We start from the raw sequence: 24,689 nt of genomic DNA on the forward strand, positions 1-24,689 counted from the left end.
GCAATGACAAGAAGGCCAAAGGTAAAGGTGTGGAGATTCATAATTCGGTGGAAAACACAAATAAGAATAATAGATACTCAGCGTTAGCCAACTATGAGTCCCATGAGCAAGCCAATAGGAGTCTAATGATGGTTGAAGAGGTAAACCCAGAGAAAACCAATGAAGGTGTTATTTCGGCTGGAAAAGAAAATATGAATGCAGCTAGCACATCCAAGAATAGTCAAGTTACAGCAGCAAGTGGAATTGTTTCGGAGGGTGATGGAACCGTCACAAATGGTGTGGAGGACTTGGAAAATGAGGGCTCTCCAACAATAGTCCCATTTGGCGGAAAGCTAAAGGTAGATGAGATGGATCTTAGGAAGAAGGAAGTGGACATGAAGACCATGAACCTGGGGAAAAAATTGGCATAGCTTAAGAAAGCAAATTCCCCTCCCCCTTTATCCAAATGACCAAGATTGCATGTTGGAATATTAGGGGCCTCAATGCTCTTATCAAGCAAAGGGAGGTAAGACACTTCATCAAGTATAATAACATTGAATTAATGGCTGTGCTGGAAACTAAAGTGGGGAATGATAACTTAAATTGAGTGAATGGTAATATTTGGAAGGAGTGGGAGTATGCTAATAATAATGATATGCACCCTAATGGGAGAATTTGGTTAGGATGGAATAAGGAAACCATCAGATTGAATATTATAGAGAAAAACCCTCAATTCATTCATGGGGAGGCTTGGTTAGTAAAGGAGAACATTCTTATAGCTGTAACTATAGTCTACGGGCATAACCAACCATTGGAAAGGAGAAGGCTATGGAAGGAAATAATTAGGTTCTCTAATCAGATGGGGAAGAAACCGTGGCTAATTATGGGCGACTTCAATACAATTAGGGGTCCGAATGAGAAAATTAGAGGGGTGTCATGGGGAGATACTTATTGTGATGACTTAAACAAGTGTTGTGGGGAAGCAAGCCTAGATGATCTTCGGTATATGGGAAATCAACTCACTTGGAGTAATTGTAGTGAAGGACATAGGAGGATAGCTTGCAAGTTGGATAGAGCCCTAGTAAATGAACATTGGAAAGATGCTTTTGAGGAATCCTTAGCCAACTTTCTCAACCCTTCCATCTCTGACCATTCCCCTTGTATTGTGACTTGTGGAAGTTGTGAAAAGAGAAGGAAGGTCCCATTTAAATTCTACAACATGTGGGCAACTCATAAAAGTTTCCTTAATATAGTGAATGAGGCTTGGAAAGAGGACATTGAAGGCAGCCCTATGTATAATCTCATTAGCAAGCTTAAGAGATTAAAAGGAGATTTAAGGAGGCTAAATAGGGAGGGGTTTTGGAGAATTTCAGAAAAGGTGGAAGAAGCAAAAGATAGGCTGGAGGATATTCAAAATAGACTCCAAAGCAACCCACTAAATGAAGACTTAGCTAAGAAAGAAAAGGTTTGGTTGGAGAACTAATCAAGTCTTTGTGGAGTTGAAGAATCTCTAGCCCGCCAAAAAGCTAAAGTTCATTGGCTTCAAGAAGGAGATCAAAATACAAAATTTTTCTTCAAATGCATCAAAGCTCATAGGAGTAGGAACTCTATCAATGGTGTGTGCCTAGATGATGGGACCTTTGTGAGTAATATGGAGGATGTGAAGAAGGAATTAGTTAGCTATTTCAAGAAAGTCCTCAACTCCTCGGATTCATGCAATTCTAATGTTGAGGAAATTCGAAGGCTACTAAATTTCAAATTAGAGCTTCAAGAAAAGGAGAACATGATCAAGGAAATGGAGGAGGAGGAAATCAAATCCATCATTTTTGCCATGGACAACAATAAAGCTCCGGGGCCGGATGGGTATGGTGCTTTCTTCTTTAAAGTTGCTTAGGAGATTGTGGGGAGTGATGTGGTTAAGGCTATCTAGCACTTTTTCTCTTCGGGCCATCCTACTTAAAGAGGTAAATTGTACTATCTTAGCTCTTGTCCCTAAGGTTGCTAACTCTTCAAGGTGTAAGGATTATAGGCCGATAGCTTGTTGTAATACCATCTACAAATGCATTTCTAAGATCCTTGCAAATCGGCTCAAAGTCATTCTCCCGAATTTCATTGATAAAGCCCAAGGAGCATTTGTGGGAGTATGATGCATTGGAGAGAACATAATGTTGTGTCAAGACCTCATGCATAATTACCATAGAATGAGCAAAGACAAGAAGTGTGCTATGAAGATTGATCTTTTGAAGGCATATGACACGGTTCATTGGGACTTCATCCTTGCTATCCTTGAAGCAATTGGCTTTCACGGAAAATTCATTGGTTGGATTACAAGTTGCATCACAACTCCTTCTTTCTCCTTGGGAATAAATGGTGAATTGGTGGGATTCTTCAAGAGCTCTCATGGTCTTAAACAAGGGGACCCGTTATCCCCTTACCTATTTGTCATGGCAATGGAAATCCTTTCCCGCATGCTTGGAGAACTCAAGAACATTCCTTCTTTTGGTCATCATTGGAAATGTAAGAAGAACAATTTAACTCATTTGTGCTTTGCTGATGACCTTATCTTGTTTTGTAGGGCAGATGTTGATTCTATTGCTCTCATGAAAAGATCCTTAATTCTTTTTCATGAATGGTTCGGTCTCCAAATGAATTGCAACAAAAGCAACTTATACCTCTCTGGGATTCCCCAAGAGGAAAAGATCAAACTCTCAAATTTTATCAATATGGAGATGGGAGAATTGCCTTTCAAGTATCTAGGGTACCAATAACTTCTTCAAAGTTTAAAAGAAGTGATTGCAAGCTACTCATTCATAAGATTGTTGGGAGAATTTCTTCTTGGCGTAACAAATTCTTATCTTATGCGGGTAGACTTTTACTTATCAAGGCTGTCCTATTTAGCATTCAAGTGTATTGGTCATCTATTTTTATTCTTCCTTCAAGTGTTCATAAGGAGATAGATGGAATTTTAAGGAACTTTCTTTGGAGTGGTGCTTCTATGGATGGGAAAAAGGCCATAGTTGCTTGGGATGAGGTGTGTGTTCCTAAAGTGGAGGGTGGTCTTGGCATTATGAGGTGCAAAGCTTGGAATAAGCTGCCATCATTAAGAATGTGTGGAAAATCCTCCTTGACAAGGGGAATTCACTTTGGGTGGAATGGATTAAGGCAAACAAGCTTAGAGGTAAATGTTTTTGGGAGATCAAACTGAATAATGAGAGCTCATGGGTTTGGAGGAAGATTCTAGGCCTTAGGGAACAAACGAAGACCAAGTTCAAGAAAATCATTGGCAATGGGGAAAACATTTTTCTTTGGCTTGATAATTGGCACCCCTTTGGACCGCTATTGGATAAGTATGGTACCCGGGTTATCTATGATTCGGGAATCCCTAAGAATGCTTTAGTAAGTGAAGTCATTGATGAGCATGGGTGGAAATGGCCAGTGGCTAATTCTTGCCACCTTATGGAGATAAAGGAAGCTCTCCCTTGCTACCCAGTGGGAGGTGAGGATTCTTTAATATGGTCCCCTAATACTAATGGCACATTCTCTATCAAATCGGTATGGGAGGTAATGAGAAGTAGGAAAGTCAAGGTTATTTGGCACAATCGTGTATGGTTTAAAAAGCACTTCCTAAGACACTCTTTCATTGTATGGCTGGGTATTAGAGGTAAACTAATGACAAGGGACAAGTTAGTAAGAATCGGCCTTATATCCCACAATGTATGCCCTTTGTGCAATGAGGATCCGGAAAGCATGGATCAACTATTTTTTAGGTGTGCTTTTAGCACCCAAATCTAGAATGGAATGCTTAATCTTTGCCATCAACAACTCATTTCCAGTTCGTGGGATTCATTGATTACGGAATTAGCCAACAAATCGAAGGAGAATAGCTTCAAAAATATTTTGAGTAAGCTATGCTTTGGGCAACCGTCTACCACATTTGGAAGGCTAGGAATGACATTTGCTTTGGAAGAGGTGGATTACCAAGGGAAAGAGCTATAATGCTTATCCAAGATTGTGTTAGAGTTAGAGTATCTTGCTTGAAAAAGGTTATCAAGACTAGTGAAAATGTGCTAATTGCATACAATTGGGGTATACCTCATGTAATTTTTGAATAGCCGTAGGGTGATGTTGACTTGTAATGCGTTTTGTTTTAGGTTTATGTTGATGCCATGTGCTTTGTTCAAAGTTGGTTTATGGGTGTTTGATTCGACATAACCTAGGGGTGTGTCCTAGGTATGCTTGTGATTGGCTTTCTAAAGGTTTTGTCTTAGATATGCCATTGTATATCCTTTTCTCCTTGGTATAAATTTATTATTTACCAAAAAAAAAAATTTTGATTATGGCAGAGAGTTGCAACATAATTACCATTTCTACCACTGCATTCTACTTGTAATTTGATTGCCTTACTCTACACTAATTGTGTACGTCCATAGCTTGAAAGAAAGTTATTTGTGTTGTGATTATAATGAAATGAATTCGGTTGGATTTGGAGTTGATTTGGTTGGTTAAACTGCAAGAATCATACCACATAAACAGTAAAAACAGTTTTGATTTTTGGTTTCTTGTTGCATGTTTGGTTGAATATGCACCATATGTGGTTGGATATTAGAGGCAAACTTATGACAAGAGATAAATTAGTTAGAATTGGCCTTATCTCCCACAATTTATGCCCTTTGTGCAATGAGGAACCAGAATGCATGGATCATCTCTTTTTTAGGTGTGCTTTTAGCTTCCAAATCTAGAATGAAGTGCTTAATCTTTGTCATCAACATCTCAATCTCATACCGTGGGCCTCTTTGATTGAGGAATTGGCTAGCAAATGGAAGGAGGACAATTTCAAGAATATTTTGAGAAAGTTATGCTTTGGTGCAACCGTCTACCACATTTGGAAGGTTAGGAATGACATTTGCTTTAGAAGAGATGGATTACCTAAGGAGAGAGTTACAATGCTTATCAAAGAATGTGTTAGAGTAAGGGTAACTTGCTTGAAGAAAGTAAACAAATCTAATGAAAATGTGTCAATTGCAAACAATTGGGGTATCCCTCATGCAATATTTGAGTAGGCATATAATGGTGTTTGGTCCTCTTGTGATTGTATTCCATTTAATGTGATTGTTTTTGTGTTGTAGCGTTGGTTCTCTATGTACCATTGTTTGAACATTTATTGTGTAGTCTTGTTGTTTCGGCATAACCTAGGGGCTTGTCCTAGGTATGCTTGTGTTAGGCCTAGCCACTTGTACATCCTTTTCTCTTTGGTATAAAATCAATACTTACCAAAAAAAATTATGCTACAACTATTTGCCATAGGATTGAAAAACCCTTCATATGCATGCAATTTGGATTCAAAGAAACACACTAATGATAACCGAGGCATAAAGGAAAGTTCTACCAACCTTGGGGTCTTCCACCAAGAATGATTGGATAAAGGAAAGATAAATGAAAGCTTCAAAGCTTCTCCACAAAGTTTATCAAATTTCCAATAATGACTAAAATGATATATGGAGTGAGGCCATCCTTTATATAATGATAGGGTTGGCAGCAAAGTAAACATCCAATACAAAAATCTATTAAATATTAACAAAACCCCTTGAATTAAGCTTAGCCACCCTTACATATCACACCCCATTCCTTAATTAATGAATACAAGACATAATAGTACACCGTTTTCCTTAAATATAGGAACCTTGTTTCCTAACTAAGGCAACCATCTTTTCTTCTAGTTCCAATTTAACTAAAGGCACATTTTGAGCTCTTTGGGCTTCAAAAAGGTGTCTTAGACGTTTGGGCCAATAATGGACTTCAAATGTTGCACTTTTGGACCAATTGAAGCAAACTATAGAAATGGATCTTAAGTCCACTTAAGGAGGCTATACCCAAAGGCGGATTTGGACCAAAATTGAAAAGATATTGTATCGTTCAACTTGTGTATTGCTGGAAATTCATTCATCTTAGCTTTTTGGGCTGCATGGTGACTTGAGGAAGATATGAAGCCCAAAAATGACGAAGGAGCCATGTATCCATTAATAAGGTTGATGCCTAGCTAAATTCTGAATCTCAGCTAGTATGCCAGAACATACTAAACCCTCATAAGGTTGGTAAAAGTAAGGAAATTAGCTTCTGATGTGGTAAGTCTAGCCACTGAAGCAAACACTGCAAAACCTTTCTAGCTAGCAAAAAAAGGAAAACTGAGTTTTCAACTGTAGGTAAGTTGAGAATTGAACCTTCTCTCAAAATCTTGGATTGTTTAACACAAGATTTAAATTCTCACATTTGTTCATTGTGAAGAAACTGAGGCATAGTAGGATGCTTGCCAAAAGAGGATATGAACCTACAAGTTGAAAATACGACACATGCATGCCATATTAGCTGTAGGATTTATATATTTTTTCTAGCCCACAAGTAAGATGAAATGAAATAAAAATTAGTTATAATATTTTTTAGAAATAAAATTTCTAAGAGATTTATAACTATGATTATTTCAAGAATTCTCAATCATATAAATTAATTTGGATCGATGATTGGCATAAAAGACTTAGTCATGACTAGAATTTTGATTCATTTGATTGTTGTTGAATGATGGATGGTAGTTATGTCTTTTAGACAAATATGACCACACCAGTCTTTCACTGTTTTCAACGGGAGTATAATTCAACTATTAAATTTTGACTAAACAATAAGAATTAATAGTTTGTATTGAACAAAACAAATTTTGAATTTTATATGATTATTGGACATTCTAATGAATATGATTTGTAGATATTAGGAAATATGAATTTGAATACCTTGAAGAAATTCAAGAAATTTAAGAATGAAATAAAGAATTTGTTAATACATGTATTCAATCTCTTGGGTTAAACCAAGGAGGTAAATGCATAAGATAAATGGTTCAATTTAATGTTTAAGTTGTAATGGGAGTTTAAATACTGATTAAATGTTCTAAGGTAATACCTTAGTGATTGTAACCCATGTTTATGTCTATAAGTATAACTCATTTTATATTTATTGTACGCATTGGATTGAAATCCAATGACTTATTTAATAATGGTAGTGACACTAATGTTAAGCAATTTAACTTGAGTTAGTTGATGGTGTATATTCATCCAAACATGCAACAAGAAACCAAAAATCAAAAACTGTTTTAACTGTTCATGGGGTTTAAGCAGTTTTTTTGTTCTAGCAGTTTAACCAACTAAATCAACTCCAAATCTAACTGAATTCATTTCATCATAATCACAACATAATGAACTTTCTTTCAAGCTATGGACATACACAATTGGTGTAGAGTAAGGCAATCAAGTTACAAGTAGAATATAGTGGCAGAAATGGTAATTATATTGTAACTCTCTGCCATAATCAAAATTAACACACATACACATTCTAATTTAGATTTCTAAGGAAACATAAAATGTAACCAAGGCATAAAGGAAAGTTCCACCAACCTTGGGGTCTTCCACCAAGAATGATTGGATAAAGGAAATGAGAAAAAGAGCCAACAAAGCTTCTTTAAATTTTCATTTAAAAGAAAAAAACCCCTTTTTACAAAGCATGACTACTTTATATAGGGAGTAAGTGGTGGCAAAATATATGTGTGCATAGGTTTTTAATAAAATAATTCACTCTAGCCCTTAATTCACTCTAAACCACACAAAATAAGTCATACCATACTCTAAATAAATGCAATAATACAAAATGTCACTATTATTTCATAAAAAGTGGGCTCTTGTCTCCACCAAAGCTTTCCTTTCATCTAATTTCGACTAATCCAAGGTAATCACGAATTCAAAAATTTGACAAAAACAAGGACACTAAAACACAATCAAGAATTCAAGAATTTGACGGAAACAAAGACACCAAAACACAATCAAGAATTTGACGGAAACAAGGACGCCAAAACACAATCAAAAAAATGAAAACGAAATCACCAAGAGAACGAAATCACGACTAATGAAGAAAAGAATTCCTAATCAAAAACATAAGAAAATATAGATATAGAACCTGATTCGACTCGGCTCTGATACCAACTGATGGAACCTTGATGATTTAACGCAAGACCCAACACTTAAGAAGATATTTTCCCAGGATTGAATCGGTTTTGTCACGTAATTAAACCTTGACCCGAATCGATATGGAATCGAACGAACCTTGGTATTAAGAATGGTGAACGCCACAAGACAAGCTTGATAAGTTGAAAGATTGTAAACTCAATAGTAAGCAATCTATTTGTGAAAAGTCGGCCAAAAAAAGTTTTTATTCACCATGACAATGTTTTGCTTTCATAGTACAATAACAACTTAATGGATATTGTTTAGTCACAAGGGCAGTCCTTATATCACTCATCTTCCCATAAAAACTTTTTTTTTTTCACTCCATGTTTTTTCTCTCATGGCCGAATTGCTCACCCTCTTTTTGCTCTCCCTTCTTTTTGGCCTTACTTTTTCTTCGCTCATCTTCATTCACATTTTCTCTCTTTTTGTTTTCACTCTCACTTTCTTTTCTCTCTTCATTCATCTTTCTTCTCCTCACTTGATCCTAAAAAACTTGCTTTGGTGACAATGGTACAAGTGTGATGAGTTTATGGCTCATTTGAAAGAGTATCTATTCTTAAATCCGTCATGTGTCACCTTTCTATCATATTGCCATGGTCTCCCTAACAAGATGTGTCCAGCATGCATGGGTACTACATCACACAACACCTCATCTTGATACCTATCCATAGACAAAGCCACCACTACTTGTTTGTTCACCCTAATTTCTCCACAGTCATTCAACCACTAAAGCTTATAAGGTCTAGGGTGTTCAATTGTGGTTAAACTAAGTTTTTCTACAAGCTCGTTACTGGCTACGTTTGTGCAACTACCCCTATCTATAATTAAAGTACACAACTTACCCTTCACATGACATCTATTATGGAAAATATTCTCCCTTTGCACGTCATTTTCTTCCTTATAATATAAACTCAAAACTCTTCTAGACACTAATGCCTCACCCTTTACTGCATACTCCAACCCTACCCAAACACTTAAAACATTTTATCTCACTGTTCCTCTTCAATGGTTCGGGTTTAATACTAGACATTTCTCAGTTAGACTCCTCTCCCTTAGGTTTAGAGTGCTAAATTTTTGGCTTAAAATGTGGCCTATCATCTTTCTTTGACACACTCAGTTTCCTAGGACTAGAATAGGAAACTACATCTCTTTTACCCTTACGCTGTAATTGTCTTTCTACCTTCATCGCCATATATACCAAATCCTCTAGCTCTACATAGTGTTGGAGCTCTACAACATTTGCTATTTCCTTATTCATCCTATTTAAAAACCTAGCCATAGTGATTTCCCTATCTACTTCTATATTAGCCCTAATCATGGCTATCTTCATCTCCTTGTGATAGTCCTCCACACTCTTGGTCCCTTGCCTAAGCCCTTGTAACTTCTTAAGTAAATCCCTATGGTAGTGACTAGGAACAAAACGCTGCCTCATTACACTCTTCATATCATCCCAAGTATCTATGGGTCTACCCAAGATCCTACGTCTACTTTTTAATAACTGGTCCCACCAAATGCTAGCATAATCAGTGAATTCTATAATAGCCAACTTCACCTTTTTCTTCTCGGAATACTTATGTATATAAAAAACCTGATCTACTTTTCACTCCCAATCTAAGTAGGCTTCCGAATAGTTTCTTTCCTGAAAAGGTGGAATTTTCATCTTAATGCTACTAAGGTTACTATCACTCTGCCTACTCTCCCTATACATACTATTTCTATGACTTTGATGTCCTCCTTTACTCTTTATATTATTCAACCTATCAATTATTCCATCATCCTCACTGTCAATAACTATCCTATCCTCATCCCTTACTATTGGTGCTTTTCTCCTACCCTTAGTTGTACTACTTTCCCCTCTATCACTCTGTTACTGTTTTAATCTGTCCAATCTATCGTTAACACTCCCTATTACATTAAAAGGTCGCTCAAACTGTTGTTGGATTGCTTGCATTGTAAAAGCCTCGGTTTTACCTGAATCTTCTACCATGTTATAATTTTAGAAAACAAAATGTGTTTGTGAACAATAATCCTCACATGCTCCCTCACGTGTTTACACTCGCACTCGTGTTTTCACTCCATTGTTCTCACCAACTCTCTAATCAAAACCGTACTTGTGAAAAATGACCACCAGTCAACCTAGGTTATGTTACGATTACCGACAACTAAAATAAAGAGACTGAGATTCAAAAAGAAAGAAAATTTTCAGAATTGAAAAAAAAAAAAAGAACACAATTACAAGAATGAATAATCAAGGGAAGGAAATTCAAAAGAGATGACAAGAATAAAGGAAATCAAATTCAAAGGAGGTAAGTGTGCTAACTTTCTCCTTGATCTCTCTCCTTTTTTTTTTATAAGGGTTTTTTTACTTTTTTTTCTTTCTTTTTTTACCGTTTTTTTGCCCTTTTTTTTTAAGCGATTTGGCCGAAAATAGGAAAGAAAATAACTTCTTTAGATCACACAAAATCCCCTCTTAAAAAAATTTAAAGCAATTAAGGGAATAACCAAAGTCTAATCCCCTAATTTAGGAATATGAAAATTTTCAAGGAAAATTTAAATTTTTAGGAACAAATCAAGAACTCAATTTCCCAACTTAGGTAATTACAATGCTTCTCCTAAAGATTAAAGGAAACAAGGCAATCCTAATCCAAGATTATTCTCCCTAATTTCGGAATCCCTACTTTCCCACTTTTTTTTTTTTGACAATCAAGGCAATCAAACAATAATTTCCACCAAGAACTACCCTTGCACTTTTGGCAACAACAAAATCTTTCCCAAGAGGTCAAGAATCCCACACAAAGCTAATCCCTAATTCACTCCCTAAAGGTTTGTTTGAATCTAGATAAAAAAATCACGCCACCCTCAATTTAAATTACTTTCGGCCTACAACAATATATATATATATATATATATATATATATATATATATATATATATATATATATATATATATATTCTTTTTTTTTCTTTTTTCTTTTTTACATTAATTAAGAAGACAATTAAACACCCACACAACCTAGAATTCGACTATTCCAAGGTTAATCACGAATTCAAGAATTTGACAGAAATAAGGACACCAAAACACAATCAAGTATTCAAGAATTTGATGGAAACAAGGACACCAAAACATAATCAAAAAAATGAAAACGAAATCACGACTAATGAAGAAGAGAATTCCTAATCGAAAACACAAGAAAAGATAGATACGGAACCTGATTCGACTCGGCTCTGATACCAACTGATGTGAACCTTGATGATTTGATGTAAGACCCAACACTCAAGAAGATATTTTCCCAGGATTGAATTGGTTTCGTCATGTAATTAAACCTTGACCCGAATCGATATGGAATCGAATGAACCTTGGTATTGAGAATGGTGAACGCCACAAGACAAGCTTGATAAGTTCAAAGATTGCAAACTCAATAGTAAGCAATCTATTTGTAAAAAGTCGGCCAAAAAAAGTTTTTATTCATCATGAAAATGTTTTGCTTTTATAGTACAATGCCAACTTAACCCTAAACTACCCATGACCCAATGGACTTCCAAACTTCCCAAAGCCCATTACCTAAGTAACTACCCAAAGCACTAATTAAATTAAAAGAAAATATGTCACTTGGGCTCACTAAAGTCTAACCCGATCACAAACAAGATCAAAATCATAAAACTAAAAATCCTAAATTTGGGTAAACAAAAAACTGTGAAATACAGACTGAAATGATGTTATTTGGGCCTCCAAATTGGGTGCAACCAGTAAAGCTAGTTGTGCTTATAGAGCTCGAAACGAGCTTTGTATTGATATATTATAGGCCCTGTAACTCCTCCCGGATCAAAAGTTATGGTTGTTCAAAGTCTATTCGTGCATAAGTTTGGCCTAAATTAAGTTGACCTCTCTGTTGGCTCTTTCAAGCATCCAATCATCCTTGAGTGAGCTGATCTTAGTCTCCAAGCCCTCCACGAGTCCAACTAAGGCTTGTTGCATCTTCTTAGGTCTACTCCTCGTAATTGGCCCAACCGAAATGTGTAGCGGATCTCTTTGATGGCTCTATGTGCCTACAATGCCTCCATCATTCCCTCCCTCTTGAAAAGGATTTGTCTTGAAATCTGCATCATCAAAAGGAGATAGGTCAGAAATATTAAAAGTAGCACTTATATTGTACTCACCTGGAAGATCTAATCTATAGGCATTATCATTGACCCGTTCGAGTACTTGAAATGGACCGTCACCCCTCGGATGTAACTTCGATTTGCATTGGGATGCAAATTGTTCCCTCCGCATGTGCACCCAAACCCAATCACCAGGTTGGAAGACCACTTTGTGTCTTCCCTTGTTAGCTTGTTTGACATATTGCTCAGTCCTCTTCTCAATATTTTGTCTAACTTTCTCATGAAGCTGTCGAACTAACTCTGCCTTCCTTTTGCCGTCTAAACTGGTACATTCCTCAACAGGTAAAGGTAACAAGTCCAAAGGTGTAAGTGGATTAAAACCATAAACAACTTCAAAAGGTGAATAACCAGTGGATGTATGCACAACCCTATTATATGCAAATTCTACATATGACAAGCTATCCTCCCAAGTTCTCAAGTTCCTTCCTAATACAGCATGCAATAACTGAGATAAAGTTCTACTGACTACCTCTGTTTGTCCATTCGTCTGTAGGTGACATGTTGTAGAAAATAGTAGTTTAGTACCTAACTTACCCCACAATACCTTCCAGAAATAGCTTAAGAACTTCACATCACGATCAGGTACAATACTTCTTGGAAATCTATGCAAACACACGATCTCCCTGAAAAACAAATCAACAATGTAAGTTGCATTATCAGTTTTACGACATGGAATAAAGTGTGCCATTTTTGAAAACCTATCAACTATGACAAAAATCGAATCACTACCCTTCCTAGACCTAGGTAACCCTAAAACAAAGTCTATGGACTTGGCCTGTTATAAACCATGGGTACAGTAGGAATAGGTAAAGGTGTATATAAACCATGGGGTAAAACTCTAGACTTGGCCTGTTTACACTTAATACAGTGAGTACAACCACACTCTACATCTCGTTTCATATGTGGTCAAAAGAAATGCTCTTGTAGTACATCTAAAGTCTTAGCTATACCGAAATGACCCATTAATCCACCCCTATGTGCTTCCCTCACAAGCAATTTACGTAAGGAACTCATAGGCACACATACTCTGTTTTCACCAAATGCAATTTTCTCACAAGCTTCATAAATACTAGAAAAGTCAAAATCACTCACATACAAATCCATTATGTACTCAAAACCAAGTAAATTAGTATCTAAAGTCGAGATTAGAGTATACCTGCGAGATAACGCATCTGCCGCAACATTTTCCTTACCTTGTTTGTAATGAATGACATAAGGAAACATTTCGATGTATTCAACCCACCTTGCATGTCTCTTGTTCTACTTACCTTGTCTTTTTAAATGTTTTAAGGACTCATGATCTGTCCTGATGACGAACTCACGTAGCCAAAGGTAATGCTGCCACATCTCCAGCGCTCTCACCAAAGCGTACAACTCTTTGTCATAAGTAGGGTATTTCAAAGTTGGTCAGTTGAGCTTCTCACTGAATTACGCTATGGGTCTATTTTCCTGCATCAAAACAGCTCCAACACCAATACTTGAAGCATCACACTCAAGCTCAAATGGTATAGAAAAATCAGGTAACACAAGTAAAGGTGCAGAACTTAACTTATCCTTAATTAATGCAAATGCACGCTCTTGTTCCTCACCCCACCTAAATCCTACATTCTTTTTAATAACTTCAGTTAGTGGTGTTGTTAGTGTACTAAAGTCTCGTACAAATCTCCCATAAAAACTAGCTAAACCATGGAAACTCATAACCTCGGTCACAAAATTAGGTGTTGGCGACTCTCGGATAGCCTTGACCTTCTCCTCATCTACCTTAATTCCCTTAGATGAAACCACAAATCCTAGGAACACAACTTGGTCAGTGTAAAAGGAACATTTCTTAAGATTACCAAATAACCTCTCTTTCCTAAGCACAAGCAAAACATCATGCACATGTCCTATATACTTATCTAGACTACGACTATAAATGAGAATATCATCAAAATAAACGACTACAAACTTGCCAATAAATACACACAAGACATGGTTCATTAATCTCATAAACGTACTAGGCACATTAGTAAGCCCAAATGGCATTACCAACCATTCATATCATATAGTTCATGCTTGGTTTTAAAAGCAGTTTTTCATTCATCACCCTCTTTCATCCTAATCTGATGATACCCACTTTTCAAATCAATTTTTGAAAAGATACAAGATCCATGCAACTCATCAAGCATATCATCTAACCTAGGTATAAGATAGTGATACTTAACAATGATTTTGTTGATGGCTCGACAGTCAACGTACATTCTCTATGTCCCATCATTCTTAGGCACTAGAATCACTGGTACGACACATGGATTCATGCTCTCTCTCACGTATCCTTTCTTCATCAACTCCTTCACTTGCATTCGAAGCTCTTTTGTCTCCTTGGGATTACTTCTATAGGCTGGTCGGTTGGGTATCACCGCTCCAGGTATGAAGTTGATCTGGTGCTCGATCCCACAAATTGGAGGTAGTCCATCAGAAATCTCCTTAGGGAATACATCTTCAAACTCCTGCAAAAGAGAAACAAACACACTAGGAAAAGAATTGTCAACATTAGTGAAAGATATAAACCTTTCCTTGTAAACTAACAATAATGGATTTTGGTTAGTCATAAAGGCAGTCCTCACATCACTCATCTTCCCATAAAAACTCTCTTTTTTTCGCTCCTTGTTTTCTTTCTTGTTTTTTCTCTCATGGCCGAATTGCTCACCCTTTTTTCCTCTCCCTTCTTTTTGGCCTTACTTTTTCTTCGCTCATCTTCATTCACATTTTCTCCCTTTTTGTTTTCACTCTCACTTTCTTTTCTCTCTTCATTCATCTTTCTTCTCCTCACTTGATCCTCAAAAACTTGCTTTGGTGACAATGGTACAAGTGTGATGAGTTTATGGCTCATCATGAAAAAGTATCTATTCTTAAATCCGTCATATGTCACCTTTTTATCATATTGCCATGGTCTCCCTAACAAGATGTGTCCAACATGCATGGGTACTACATCACACAACACCTCATCTTGATACCTACCAATAGACAAAGTCATCATAACTTGTTTGTTCACCCTAATTTCTCCACAGTCATTCAACCACTAAAGCTTATAAGGTCTAGGGTGTTTAATTGTGGTTAAACTAAGTTTGTCTACAAGTTTGGTACCGGCTATGTTCGTGCAACTACCCCCATCTATAATTAAAGTACACACATTACCTTTCACATGACATCTAGTATGGAAAATATTCTCTCTTTGCTCGTCATTTTCTTTCTTATAGTGTAAACTCAAAGCTCTTTTAGACACTAATGCCTCACCCTCTAGTGCATACTCCAACTCTACATCACTAGCATCCTCTATTGGTGGCATAGACTCATCACTAGACTCTTCCTCTGTCTCATATTCACCATCCTCTCTCAACACCATGGTTCTTTTGTTAGGACATTGGGAAGCTATTTGACCCCTACCCAAACACCTAAAACATTTTATCTCACTGTTCCTCTTCGATGGTTCGGGTTTAATACTAGACATTTCTCTGCTAGACTCCTCTCCCTTAGGTTTAGAGTGCTCAGTTTTTGGCTTAAAAGGTGGCATATCATCTTTCTTTGACACACTCGGTTTCCCAAGACTAGAATAGGAAACTACATCCTTTTTATCTTTACGCTGTAATTGTCTTTCTACCTTCATCGCCATATGTACCAAATCTTCTAGCTCAACATAGTGTTGGAGCTCTACAACATTTGTTATTTCCCTATTCATCCCATTTAAAAACCTAGCCATAATGGTTTCCCTATCTACTTCTATATTAGCCGTAATCATGGCTATCTTCATCTCCTTGTGATAGTCCTCCACACTCTTGGTCCCTTGCCTAAGCCCTTGTAACTTCTTAAGTAAATCCCTATGGTAGTGACTAGGAACAAAATGCTGCCTCATTACACTCTTCATATCATCCCAAGTATCTATGGGTCTACCCAAGCTCCTACGTCTACTTTTCAACAACTGGTCCCACCAAATGCTAGCATAATCAGTGAATTCTACAACAACCAACTTCACCTTTTTCTCCTTGGAATACCTATGTATATCAAAAACTTGATCTACTTTTCGCTCCCAATCTAAGTAGGCTTCCAGATCGTTTCTACCCTGAAAAGGTGGAATTTTCTTTTTAATGCTACTAGGGTTACTATCACTCTGCCTACTCTCTCTATACATACTATTTCTATGACTTTGATGTCCTCCTTTACTCCTTATATTATTCAACCTATCAATTATTCCATCATCCTCACTGTCGATAACTATCCTATCCTCATCCCTCACTACTGGTGCTTTTCTCCTACCCTTAGTTGTACTACTTTCCCCTCTATTACTCTGTTACTGCTCTAATTTGTCCAATCTATCATTAACACTCCCTATTACATTAAAAAGTCACTCAAACTGTTGTTGCATTGCTTGCATTGTAAAAGCCTCGATTTTACCCGAATCTTCTACCATGTTATAATTTTAGAAAACAAAATGTGTTTGTGAACAATAATCCTCACACGCTCCCTCATGTGTTTACACTCGTGCTCGTGTTTTCACTCTAATGTTTCACCAACCCTCTAATCAAAACGGTACTTGTGAAAAATGACTACCAATCAACCTAGGTTATGTTACGATTACCGACAACTAAAATAAAGAGACTAAGATTCAAGAAGAAAGAAAATTTTCAGAATCGAAAAAAAAATGAACACAATTACAAGAATGAATAGTCAAGGGAAAGAAATTCAAAAGAGATCACAAGAATAAAGGAAATCAAATTCAAAGGAGGTAAGTGTGCTAACTTTCTCCTTGATCTCTCTCTTTTTTTTTATATGTTTTTTTTTTGCTTTTTTTTCTATCATTTTTTTTCTTTTTTTTAACTGTTTTTTTGCCTTTTTTATTTTAGGCTACTTGGCTGAAAATAGGAAAGAAAATAACTTCTTTAGATCACACAAAATCCCCTCCTAAAAAAATTCAAAGCAATTAAGGGAATAACCAAAGTCTAATCCCCTTATTTAGGAATACGAAAATTTTCAAGGAAAAATTAAATTTTTAGGAACAAATCAAGAACTCAATCTCCCAATTTAGGTAATTACAGTGCTTCTCCTAAAGATTAAAGGAAACAAGGCAATCCTAATCCAAGATTATTCTCCCCAATTTCGGAATCCCCACTTTCCCACTTTTTTTTTTTGATAATCAAGGCAATCAAACAATAATTTCCACCAAGAAAACTACCCTTGCACTTTCGGCAACAACAAAATCTTTCCCAAGAGGTCAAGAATCCCACACAAAGCTAATCCCTAATTCACTCCCCAAAGGTTTGTTTGAATCTAGATCAAAAATCATGCCACCCTCAATTTAAATTACTTTTGGCCTTCAACAATTTATATATATATATATATATATATATATATATATATATATATATATATATATATATATATATATATATATATATTTCTCGTTTTCTTTTCTGATTTTTTTGTTTTTCCTTTTTACATCAATCAAGAAGACAATTAAACACCCACACAACCTAGAATTTGACTATTCCAAGGTTAATAACGAATTCAAGAATTTGACAGAAACAAGGACGCTAAAACACAATCAAGAATTCAAGAATTTGATGGAAACAAGGACACCAAAACACAATCAAAAAAATGAAAACAAAATCACCAAGAGAACAAAATCACGACTAATGAAGAAGAGAATTCCTAATCGAAAACACAAGAAAAGATAGATACGAAACCTGATTCGACTCAGCTCTGATACCAACTGATGCGAACCTTGATGATTTGATGCAAGACCCAACACTCAAGAAGATATTTTCCCAGGATTGAATCGGTTTCGTCACGTAATTAAACCTTGACCCGAATCGATATGGAATCAAACGAACCTTGGTATTGAGAATGGTGAACGCCACAAGACAAGCTTGATAAGTTCAAAGATTGTAAACTTAATAGTAAGCAATCTATTTGTGAAAAGTCGGCCAAAATAAGTTTTTATTCATCATGACAATGTTTTGCTTTTATAGTATAATGTCAACTTAACCCTAAACTACCTATGACCCAATGGACTTCCAAACTTCCCAAAGCCCATTACCTAAGTAACTACCCAAAACACTAATTAAATTAAAAGAAAATATGTCACTTGGGCTCACTAAAGTCTAGCCCGATCACAAACAAAGTCAAAATCATAAAACTGAAAATCCTAAATTTGGGTAAACAAAATACTATGAAATATGGACTGAAACAATGTTATTTGGGCCTCCAAATTGGGTGCAACCAGCAAAGCTAGTTGTGCTTATAGAGCTCGAAACGAGCTTCACATTGATATATTATAGGCCCCGTAACTCCTCCCAGATCAAAAGTTATGACCGTTCAAAGTCTGTTCGCGCATAAGCTTAGGCCTAAATTAAGTTGACCTCTCTTTTGGCTCCTTCAAGCATCCAATCATCCTTGAGTGAGCTGATCTTAGTCTCCAAGCCCTCCACAAGTCCAACTAAGGCTTGTTGCATCTTCTCAGCTCTGCTTCTCATAATTGGCCCAACCAGAATGTGTAGTAGATCTCCTTGATGGCTCGATGTGCTTACGATGCCTCCATCAAACTCATATGAATGTTGCAATCTAGAAATATTCATACAAACAAAACCATAAAATCTTTTGGTTTTACTAAAATGAATATGAAATTGGTATACGAAAGCTAGTGGGAGTACAATGACAATTATGACATTCTATATGTAAATTACGATAAACATATCAAAATTAAATGTCATATTTGTAGCTGGTAAAATATCTGGATAACCTAATGATTCTTCATAAAAGAACTTAAACTAAGTAGTTCATATCTTCACTTGATTTATTGTTGTAAATCGTATTAACTACTAAGTTTAAGTTGGAGTGTTTGTAATAGATGAAGGCTGAAGAGATTTAGCAAATAAGAATTTGAAGGGATTCTATTTCGTTAGATTATACATGCCTCTATGTCACTGAACACACAAATTGAGAGACAAAAATGATTAGATTTCTATTAGCTTCAGCTATTAGAATTATCACGAATATCATTATATAAACTCAAAGTTAATGTTTCAATCTTTTAAAAATATCAACTGTGTCCAAATAGGCATCGTTGGACGACATACTAGGAAATATTTTTGATTTTTTTAAAAAGAATATGGACAATTCTTGACATTTTGAATGATGAAGTCACTGAATGAGGAACAGTGACATAAGACAACTTAAGCTGAAAATAATGAATATCAATTCAAAAGGACAGATCGCATAAATGTTGAATCAATTCTATGTTGAAAGCAAAGTATGAGGCAGTTAAAATGCAATGTTTTAAACGACATATTAGATCATAAAATTGACTTCTAGCATAGTTGATTTGGTATTATTAGTATTAAATAGATGCTTTATGGAGTCATGGTTTCACCAAACGGTCTAATTACATACTTTGACAATTTCACCTTGTTAGATTGACAAGAGGAAAGATTACTTAACCTTTGGAAAACTGAATGAACAAATTATATCAATGACTACTCTATTGCAATAGAAGCAATGATGGGCACGTATGGTCATCTAATGCTATTTGCATGAATGATTAGCTATAGTGCAAGTGGGAGATTGTTGGGGTTGATGCCCTAGAACCAATTCCCATATGCAAGTTCATTAATAAAGGTCATATTTGTAATCTAATTTAGCACTCTTTGTTTATAAAACATATTAATATATACTTAGACAAATGTCCTAAGAATAGTAGAACTATGACGATAGGATTAGTGTTTAGCACCTGATTGTGAGAACCCTATGTGCACATTAAGTAGCTATTCTTAAAATGTTTATAATGTTGATATTACCATAACCAAAAGCATGGGTAATAGTGATAGAGTTATAATAGTGTTGAATGACATCATCAAAAGATGCTGACAATTCTTACATGTCAAAGTTGTTTGCTGACAACTTAGTACAACACATGAGTGTACGTTGTATACATGTTTACCAGATTAACCTATCAAAGGGATTCCATATAGATAGTTGCTCTAGTGTCTATGAAATATATCCTCTTAGTGAACAAAGGTACATGTGATCCTTGGAATAGAGGTCACTAGACCACCTTGCACAAAGATCGCTATGGTTTGACACAATCCAATGAAAGTCTAGTTAGATGATTATTAGAAAGGTTGTGATTGACCATATTGAGATCTTTATAAAGGCTATATTAGATCAACAAAGGATTCGTCACTCTTGAGCATCAGAATTGATATCTTAGTTAGGGACCTTTAACAAATGGCAACAACCAATTAAATCTATAGCCATAATGGGATTGAGTTGATGTTCAATCCAATGTTTTTCTAGTTGTTGACAGAAGTTAGTCTATGTAACCCAAGGTTCTGAAGGAGACACTTCATTTATAACTTAGTCTCGAAGAGATATCATATGACAAAAAGGTCAAATTGTGTAAGCAACCGTATCATTGTCAAGTTAAGAAGTCATATGCTAACACTCCACTAATCGGGTTGCCATGATGTGTTGCTAGAGATCGCTTTTGGTCTATGTCTAGAAAGATGTCGGGTTGTGAGTCAAACATGAATCTAGTCACTAACAACTTAGTGGAAAGACTATAGGTCATACATAAAAGGAGTTGATTGAACTCTAAAGGTATAGATTTTCTAAGTTGAATTCAAGTAAAATCTAATTGGGATTCTAGATTAAGGGTTTTGAGTTTTGGAAAGTCTCTTCAACCTAAAAGTATATTTTACGTTACTTAAGGACTAAAATGAAATAATCCTGAGTGGTTTAGGTTGTATGTGAGAAAGAGTAGGGTTGAATTGGATTTATCCAATTAGATAAATCTAAGCTCAGTTAATAATTTCATGTGGGCCATTAATTGGATTTATATACATATATATATAATGTATTAATATTAATAATACTTTTTAATGTAAAACCCACAAGGTGGGCCCTACAAGTATATACATATACTATATATATGCTTCACATTTTTATGGAATGTGTGTGGCATACGTTTCCCACTTTCTCACGAATTATAAAGAGTTGTGCATTATGTGTGTTTATCTCATAAAAAACAACTGGCACATTATGTGTGTTAAAGCAAAAAGAACCCTAGCCGCCTAGGTGAAGAAAAACCATTGTTGTGGCTTTCACCTAAAATTAATAAATCATGTTCAAGCCCTCACTGCTTTTAAGCATAGTTTTAGCCTCCTAGCTGAAGAGAAACCATTGTTGTGGAATTTACCTAAAATTAATAAATCATCTTCAAGCCTCAGCTACCTTTAAGCATGGTTTTAGCCTCCAATTAAGTTTGTGCTTTGTGTAGATACCAAGGTTCAGACTCCTTTAGGTTCTAGGAGTGAGTTTACAATCTGTCTAAATTAATGGAAGTAAAAAAAGCCACCTACACAGGTATATTATATAAACACCTATATGTGTTTATAACAAGTTTGTGAATTAATCATCCTACAAAGGTGATCCAAAAAGGGTTTTTGTGGTATGTTTGTTTATTAATTAAATTTTTAAAACACTATTTCACTACCTAAAGGCCATAAATTCTTTATAGAAGGCACTAAAACCATCTGAGTTGGGAGCTTATTATTGTCCATATCGAATATAACTTGTCAAACCTCCTTATTTGTAACTTCCTTTGTCAATTCCAAAGCTTGATTCTCAAGAATTTTGAAATTGATAACCTCATTGAGTTTGTCTTCATCCAAGGTTTGATTTTGTCCTTGGAAAGGCTTGTGAAAAAATGCCAAGAACTCCTCTCTAACATCTTCCTCTTTGGTTATAAGGCTCTCATCCTCTTGGCTTATGTTGTTTATAACATTTATATTTCTCCTCCCCTTCTTATAATTTAAAAAGTATTTAGTGCTTTGGTCCCCTCTTTTAATCAATGAACTCTTGACTTTTGCTTCATGAATTTCCCCTCCATCCAACTTATCCTTCTCTTGGGCTTTAATTTTTCTAATCTTCAATCAAACCACTCTCAAAAAGGTCTTTAGCAAACCGAGATTGAATGTTTTCAAAAGCTTCCCTAGTCACCTCCACTCTTTTTGAAATGCATGAAAACTTTTTCCTATTAAGCCCCTTTAACTTGGTTTTGACTCTCTTAAGCTTAGAACAAAGTTGAAACATAGGAGTGCCAAGAACTTTATCTCTCTAAGCATTTTCCACAAGGGGAAGAAAGTTTCAATGATTGACCCAATAGTCAAAAAATTTAAAAGGGGACTTTCCTCTTCTATTTTGTTTAAGGCAATGATCTGATAAAGCATTTGGTTTAAAGATTCCCATAGAGTAAATATACTCATCAAGCCAAACTTAATATACTAAGATCCTATCCAATTAACTAGCAATCAATCTATCACCTTTATTTTTATTATTCCAAGTATAGAAAGCTCTTAAGTACCTTAGGTCTTTCAAGTTAGCTTGCATACAACAAAGGTTCAACTCCTTATGGTAATTCTCCTATCTATCCAACTCACCCTTCTTCTCATTAATGTTCCTAATGGCATTAAAATCACCTAAGATAGTCAATAGCTGGTTACACACAGCCTTGGACATATTGTCAATTTCACCCCATTATTTCCTCCTCTCCATATAGTCATTTATGCCATACACAAAAGAAACACATAACACATCACTCTTGATGATGAGATTTACCTCAAAATGAAAAGTTTGAGTCGAGCTATTGATTTCTTTCACTTGCAGCTTCTTTTGATTCCAAGCAACCCAAATTTGCCTACCCGAACTTTGGTTTCCAAAATCACAACCATTTCCAACTTATTCTTAGCTATTAAAAGCCTTATTTCTTTTTGCTTGAAGGGGGAATTGAGCCCCCTAATATTCCAATCTCCTAGATTAATCATTGGCATCTTTGAAGGATCAAGACTCCCTTTTCTTCTTTGCCAACTTCTTCCTTTGATGCTTGCTTATTCTATTACTTGAAATACCATTCAACTCTTTCTCATCTACTTTTAGATGATTTCCAAAAGGAATCACTTAGAGGGATTTAAAGTCCTCATTTTCAAAAGGAAATTCTAGGTTCTCTCCAACTTTGTCATGTTCTTCCAAGGATTCCCTATTACATTAAGTGCTATTGACTTTATTCTTTCCATCTTTGATGTCCATACCTTCGTTTTCTCCATTCCAACTTCTGTTAGCAACCCTATTCTCTTCCTTATGCTTTTTCTTAGTTTCTTCCTTATCATAATCAACCACTTCTTTTCCTTTAGTATTAGCTCTAGCTTCATTTATACCCTCCACTGTTATAGTGCATTTTCATCAAACTAATGCAACATCACACAACACAAAATCCTGGAATCACTATTTATATAATGGGGCAGTTTTTTTCTTCTTCAAATTTAGCAGTTCAAATGATCACCGAATCACACCAAAGTTATATCAATACAAAGAGGACTCAAAGAACTTTCTATCAAGTTATGACAACATGCAAAACTCATTGATAAATCAATCAAAATGCATGACAAAGTCAGTGGTAAAACTATAAATATCTAACAACTCTTTGCCATGCAACTTTAATACATACACATGCATTCAAATTTGGATTTTTAAAGGAAACATAAACATTAACCAAGGCATAAAGGAAATTACACCAACCTTGTAGTCTTCCACCACCAATTCTTCCATCAAGCTTTTAGCTTCAAATTTTCATAAAATTTACATGCCTACCCTTAGTGCAAATTCTTCCATCAATTCATCATTTCTCACATACTCAATACACAAAATCAACTAAGCTAACCTTAGGAATAAGAAATGTCTAAAATACTCTTATGGCCAAAAATTATATCATAAGTCTTAATGAATTTTTTTAAGTATAAATCACCTTAATTCTAATACCCTACACACTTATACAAGTAAAGGGTATTTGAATAGCCTTACTCAAATTACTTCAAGTATGTAAAGTATAAAATTCTTACCCTTTCTTTGATAATTGGGTGATTTAAGCTTATTCTCCTTCTTTTCTTCTTCTTAGCAACCTTAATCCATCAAAAACATAATCATCAATTAAAACTCTAAACTTGACATCTCTTAAAAATTAAACTTTTTACCTTAGAACTTACCAAAGTGGACAGATCTGTAGCTAAATGAACTCTCTCTAAACTATCAACTAGGAAATGCTCTCCTATCTCTCTAAAATTTCAGCCATCTCTCTAAAAGTCCCTCATCATCATCTCCTCCTTGGTTGATTGCCCTTTAGGTGTCGACCCTCCGATCTGGTGACCCCACTGGTTATTGACTCCTCCTTTAAAACATCATCTTTTTTTTTTCCAATTTCACTAACCCTTGTATTTGTGTTTAATTTTCTTTATCTTGATCTTTCATATCTCCTAACTTAGTTTCCTTTCCTCCATTTTCGTTTTAGTGCCTTTTGCCATTTCTATAAAAATTTCTTCCCTTAGGTCCTGTTTCCTAATCTCTTTAAAATTTTTCTTGTATTGCTCCAGTGACTAACTTGTTTTTCTTTCCAGGTTTCTCTTGTCTTTCCTCTTTCTTCTT

The 24,689-nt window shown here is 35.5% G+C and overlaps 1 protein-coding gene across 1 annotated transcript; it reads right to left on the reverse strand.

Moving 5' to 3' along the window:
* Positions 1-14,425: 14,425 nt before the first annotated feature.
* LOC123195651 lies at positions 14,426-16,350 on the reverse strand. Its single transcript, XM_044609471.1, has 3 exons — positions 15,360-16,350; positions 14,995-15,119; positions 14,426-14,671 (listed from the first exon to the last, which is right to left on the reverse strand). The coding sequence occupies exons 1-3, from the start codon at positions 16,348-16,350 to the stop codon at positions 14,426-14,428; spliced, it is 1,362 nt and encodes a 453-aa protein (XP_044465406.1).
* Positions 16,351-24,689: the final 8,339 nt, after the last annotated feature.

This window comes from Mangifera indica, chromosome 14, assembly GCF_011075055.1.
Source record: "Mangifera indica cultivar Alphonso chromosome 14, CATAS_Mindica_2.1, whole genome shotgun sequence".
In the NCBI taxonomy this organism is placed as follows: Eukaryota; Viridiplantae; Streptophyta; class Magnoliopsida; order Sapindales; family Anacardiaceae; genus Mangifera; species Mangifera indica.